Raw genomic sequence first — 6,099 nt, forward strand, 5'->3', positions numbered from 1 at the left:
CTGCGCCACCAGGGAGGGCCTACTTCTTTTAAACTTTTAAGGACAAGATCAATCCCATGCTATGTAAAAAGTATTTTTTGAAAAAAACATGGAATGTTTCTCAATCACTGCAAAAAGTCAGCATAACCTTAAAGCCAAAATCTGGCCATGAACACCTTTATTTATGAATATAAATACCACTGACTTAATTATAATACTTCAATTATTAGACTGTCATCTATTTGAAAATACAATTCAACTAAGTGGCTTTCTTGCTAGAAAACCTTAAAAAATAAAAAACACAAAATGTTAATGTAGATGATAGGATTACGGGTGGCTTAAACTTTTATCTTTATGGTTAGCATAGAAAAATTTAAAAACACACAACAAATTCTATCTTAAGCAGTAAAAGTTGTTTTTTCCTTTTTTCCAAGCAAAACTCGGTAAGCAAGTGCAGAATATTGAGCTAAAATAATATGCCTTGCCCTAGATGGCCATGACTCATTTTGACTCAGGGGTTGTATGGTGCAGTCTGTGAAACAAATGGAAAACTGCACATGGAACATCAGTTGGCCCACCCCCACCATGGTTATTGGTACAAAGCTCTAGGAGGCTGAGCAGGGCACCTGGAAGAAGGTGAGAGGAAGAGAAGGAGGAGAGAAAAGCAAAAGGTGGGGTAGGCTGGACATGTCCACTGACTGGGGACACCAAAGGAGGATTAGAAGGCAGCGGGGTTGAAACGGGCCTGTTAGGAAGCCCTGGAATGAACATTTCTTGGTCGTTGCCGTCAGGGGTTGAAGGTGATTCCTTGTTTAGACTTGCGTCTGTTTATCCCCCAGGGCCATAGGCAGATTTCAGTCCGTTGGTAGGTCCCAAAAACCTTTGACTTATAAGTTAGTGATCAACAGCTTCTTTTGAAAATTCTTATCAGAGCTGAGATTTTCTTGGTGGGCTTTGGGTGAAAATATAATTAGTGCCTCTTGAAGAAAATGGTGGTCCAGATTCATGACCATCAGGAGATCATGTGGGTTGTAGGCTCTGTATTTCTGTTGGCATCTTTACACACTGTACTTTTTTTTAAAAAAAAAATTTATTTATTTATTTATGCATACAGAACTCAGGTATAGGCCAGAGGTACAGGAGTGGTGAGAGGATTCACCAGAGACAGAGTGGGGAGCAGAACAGGCCAACTGACGAAGTACACTGCTGAGGGGAGCAGCGGGCGGGTCAGGAGAGGTCTGCCGCACCATGTGGTCACCTCCGGGGCAGGAGGGAATCGAACTCATGCTGGAGTGGTGTTAGCTTCTTTGTGCTGTGCTTTAACCCGCTGCACCACCAGGACACACGCAGTATTTTTTATGTGATAAAGAAGGTGACTTCCTGTCACAACGGGTAGGTTTTGATTTGCCCCATATTCTTTTTTCCCCAGATGGTGTCTGAGCTAAAAGACCATCTTTTGAGACATCTACAGGGTGTAGAAAAGAAGAAAATAGAACAGATGGTTCTGGAATACACTTCAAAATTGGTTGGTTTTGCTTTTTTTTTTTTCCTACCCCTTTGCTCCCAGTATATAATTTCTACTATATACAGTATGATTTTTAAATTTGGTTTTTGGAGGTCTCCATTCTAAACCAGTGCATTGGCAGTATAGATTGTGGAAAACAAGAAAAGAAGAACCAAAAAACAAAGAACACTTGCTTTTCAAAGTGGTTTATTGTGCTTTCTTCAAATAGCGATGATAGGCTCATAGAAGAGAACAGCTGTGGATTTAGCCTGTTTGCCAGCTGTTCATATCTCATCTTGGCATCTTCCAGTTTTTTATTAAATAGTAGGTAATGATTTCTGTACATGGAGTTTCATACAGACATGAGATAACTTGAATTTCAATTCTTAATTAGCTTTAACAGCCCAATTAGGCCAGATTCCAGCCCACTTGTATAAATACTAGCACATTAGAGTCTACTAATGAGATTGGCAGCTCATCCAGCTCACAGCCACTTATTGACTGGTGTGATCCAGATTCTTAACATTAGTCCATGTGTAAATAAAAGTGATGTAGCTGGATTAAGTTTTGATGCTACTTTAAGACTTTCAAAAAGTATAGGGAATTAAGAACCAATCTTACTAGACCTCAGGATTAAGATGCTGGATAAATATTTTAAAGTAAATAACCAGAAAGCAAAAGAACACACCACTTTACCTCTTAAGTTTTTTATGACCAATTTGCAAAAATCTAATGTATAAACATGCATTTTTTTGTATTGAAGATTAGTGAACACTATAGATATGGCTCTGATTTAATTTCATGCTGAATTTTAAAGTTTTCTGCCTTTGTTGCAGCCATTAGTATCTGCTTCTAATAATAATAATGTCTTTGAATTTTGATATTAAGGTTTGAGTTTCATAGTTCTTAATATATAGGGGAAGCTACTATTCCCATGTACTATATTTATAATCAAGGTATTGAAACATATTCAGTCTGTTTCAAAGTAGATTCATGCTGAGGGACTCACTTTATGAATGCATTAACGATTATCTCCATGTTGACATTAACTTGTTTTCTTAGTCCTTTAACTAACAGCACACAACTATTTAATTCATCTTACCACCTTTTTTCCTGCTGACTTTAAATTTCACTTCCCAAAGTGTTAAGTATTTTTGTTCGAGCATCATTCTTCCTGTTTAACTTGTTTGTATTAACCCTCAGAACCAACTTGATAAGAAATGGAACAGGTCTCAGAAAGCCCTGACACTCCCACTCTTCTCCTGTCTGCCCCAGTCCAGCAGCAGCTCGGCAGGTCTCCCAGTCCTCTCGCAGGACTGTGGCTGGGCAGCCTTTCTAAAACACACCCATGGCAGTTGCTGCAGAACCTGACTGTACTGCTGCTGTTACTTTACCTAGTTTCAGCCATTACATTTGTTGGTGCCTTATGGTGACCCTCTACCACTTACCTCCTCTATTTAGCCAACATATGCACTGCTTAGATTCATGGCCGATATCTGCTCTGTGGTTGACTGCCTGGTTGCTGGCAAATGAGGCCAAAATGTCAAACTTGGACTTGAACCCAGTCCACCAGTACATTCCACAGCCTGTGCTTGGCCCTCCTTGTATCATGACCCCTTTTCTCTGACTGTCAGCTGTTGACCCTTGCAACATCAAGCCTGGAGCAAACCCATTTGCAGTTGACTCCCTGACATGTGAGAGTCTGTGATTGTGATGATGGGGCCAGTTATCCAAGCTGGGGAACACAGCTGGGCACTGCCCACACAGAATGACACTGCTCTGTTAGACTCTGGAGCATGCATTTCGTTTTTCCATTTTCGATTCCAGTGCCTCAGAATTGACCTCAGAAAGTAAATGTCAGCTGCCCTAACATGCCTGCCAGGCTGGGGAGAGTGAGCACTAGGAGGACCCTGAGGGGAAGATTATTAAGAGGTTAATGGGTTGTCTTTGTCCTCTAGCTGGATCTCATTTGTCAGATACTGGAAACCAGTTGGAGGAAACATAATCTGCATCCCTGGGTTCTCCATTTGTACGCAAGTATTTCTCACTATTTTTTCATCGTGTGCAAAGGGCCAAAACAATTCTGATTGCTACCTATTTTAGCAAAGCTTTTTTTTTTTTTTTTGGTTTATTTATTTATGCATACAGAACTGGGGTACAGGCCAGAGGTGCGGGGATGGTGAGAGGCTTCACCCAAGACAGAGTGGGGAGCAGAACAGGCAGATCGACAAAGTACACTGCTGAGGGGAGCAGCGGGCAGGTCAGGAGAGGTCTGCCACGCCATGTGGGTCACCTTCAGGGACAGGGATCGGACTCATGCTGGAGTGGCGTTAGCTTCTTAGTGCTGTGCTTTACCCACTGCGCCACCAGGGAGGGCCCACAAATCTTTTTTTTTTTTTTTTTTTTTCATTTTAATTCAATGTTTACTTTCCCTCCCCTCAGGTATGGACCCCTATGTAATTTCCTTCCCCAATTCACCTGTGCACCATCATCACAGTCCCCTGTTTAGCAAAGCATTTTTTGAAACTTACAGTTGAAAGTAATTCTCACAAACTCAAACTATCTCAGTCTGTACCCTGAATTTAAAGCTATGCCCATCTTCTTCCCCGGCGTATTGGTTGATGAGGAGGGAGAACACATGTGCTCAACACTGACAAGGAGGATTTAAGTGAATACAATTTATCACGCATGAGTCTTCTGTGTAGGCATTAGGTTAATGGTCACTATCATTTCCAGGAAACTTGGCGCATGTCTCCCTTTTCATGATTATTACAATTGCTGTCTGTATGTGCCACCCAGAGCTGCTGCTCAGGACACCTGGGAGTTTAGAGATGACATGCCGTTTTGTTATTTTGCCCAGCAACAGGCAGGCGAGTATGGCTGAATTTGAAGTCTTTCATATCATGACCAGGATTTTGGAAGCTACGAACACTTTGTTTTTACCTCTGCCTCCTGGTAAGTCTTGGTTCTTTTATCGTGTTAAATTTTTTCTTTCTTTTTCCTGTGGACTTTGCATATTACAATTTTATGGATGAGATGAGAACTCCTGAGTGTGAGAAATTTTGTGGCTGGTGTCACTGTGAGAGGTGCCCTGAGGGTGGACTCTGGTGACTGTGACTTGCCCAGTTAGGAAGCACGACTGTAGCTCTTCTAAGGAGCCTGGGCTTGTTCCTATGCAGGTCCTAGGATTAAACCAGAGAGATCTTTCTGTGATGCCTCCAGACTAGTTTATCTGACTGTGATATCTGAAGGGTAACACTCAGAAGGAAATGGGTCTGGCTGGATGTCAAGAACTGAGCTGATTCTTACATGCATGGAAGCTAAAAATTTCCCAAGAACTTGAAATAGGACCAAATCAGGTCTCAAAATATCTTTGGAACATGTGCATGCAATCATTCCTTTAATTAATCATGTGTTCATTCAATCAGACATTTGTTGAGCAATTATTACATGCCAGGTACCATACTAGAAATTAGAGCACTTGCAAAACTTACCAGTCTAATTGGGAAGAGTACACATAAATCAGTATTCAGTATAAGAAACCACTAAGTTCCTGCTGCTATAAACTACTGTCTTACGTTTGTTTACATATATGTTTTGATGAGTGTTAAACTTTATGATAGCTATCTTAACATATATCTTCTAGTTTTATGTATATCTATCTATCCATTCATCATGAGTTCATTCTTTTATGCATTTTTTTCAAGTCACTATGTATCTGGTAAACATTTTATGCTAGGTACAGTTGTAAGTACTCTGCAAAAATTAGTACATTTATATTTTTGTGACAGTGCTAAGTGGTAGGAACTTAATTGAACCACACTACATTGTCAAAACATAACAGTTGTCCAACAGAAATGATACCTTCATACAATTTTGCTTAGTATTACTCATATTTTATAGATGATGAAATCAAGGCACAGAAAAGTTAAATAACTTTTTTAAAAAGTGATACAACTTTGAAACAACAGGTCTGATATTCAAATCTGGCCCCCAGAGCTATGCTTTTAGCTATTATTCTGTGCTGCCTCTTGAATTTTGTCTTCAAAATTAGTTGATGTTGAAACAGTGTTTATGGACCCAGAAGAACTCCCTATTATGTCTCAACTCTCCTGCATTTGTGATCTGTCTGATGGTGTAGGGAGCCCTTCATGCTCTCTCTGCTCATGCAGATGATGCAAAAGGAAATTCTTTTAACTTTGCAGGGACCTGGAAAAATGGATGACTCTAAGTTATTCCAGTGGAATATGGATTGTGAAGTGCTTATAGAAATAAAGGGGTCTCATGAAAAGTATACATGACTTTAGAGCTTAATTTTTTAGTTTTTGTCATTAATATGAAAGACTTGGTAGAGGAACTGCACTTACAGGTTTGTTGACCACGGATGCTCAAGCTCCTTACATAGATAAATGAAACTGACTTACTGGGGACAGTATTATACCTGATAGAGTATAAAAATCTACATTCTACAGATCATCACATTCCTTAACAAAGATGGATAAAGAGGAAAAAGTAGAAAAATGCTGTCCATAGTGATTGAAATCAGTCAACCTGATAACTTTGTGCTCAGAGGTCAAATAAGGAGGAGCACTTTCTCTCTTTTCTTTTTTTTTTTT

The 6,099-nt window shown here is 39.9% G+C and overlaps 1 protein-coding gene across 1 annotated transcript in view; it reads left to right on the plus strand.

Annotated features, from left to right (window-relative positions):
- The window catches only part of GSAP (gamma-secretase activating protein), an 84,601-nt gene that overhangs the window by 63,861 nt on the left and 14,641 nt on the right, over positions 1-6,099 (plus strand). Inside the window, exons 24-26 of the mRNA XM_012721081.1 lie at positions 1,409-1,504; positions 3,442-3,512; positions 4,344-4,438. Of these exons, the coding sequence (XP_012576535.1) occupies positions 1,409-1,504; positions 3,442-3,512; positions 4,344-4,438 (262 nt within the window). The remainder of the gene's footprint in view (positions 1-1,408; positions 1,505-3,441; positions 3,513-4,343; positions 4,439-6,099) is intronic.

Source organism: Condylura cristata, unplaced genomic scaffold, assembly GCF_000260355.1.
Source record: "Condylura cristata isolate star-nosed mole 26May11 unplaced genomic scaffold, ConCri1.0 scaffold00005, whole genome shotgun sequence".
In the NCBI taxonomy this organism is placed as follows: Eukaryota; Metazoa; Chordata; class Mammalia; order Eulipotyphla; family Talpidae; genus Condylura; species Condylura cristata.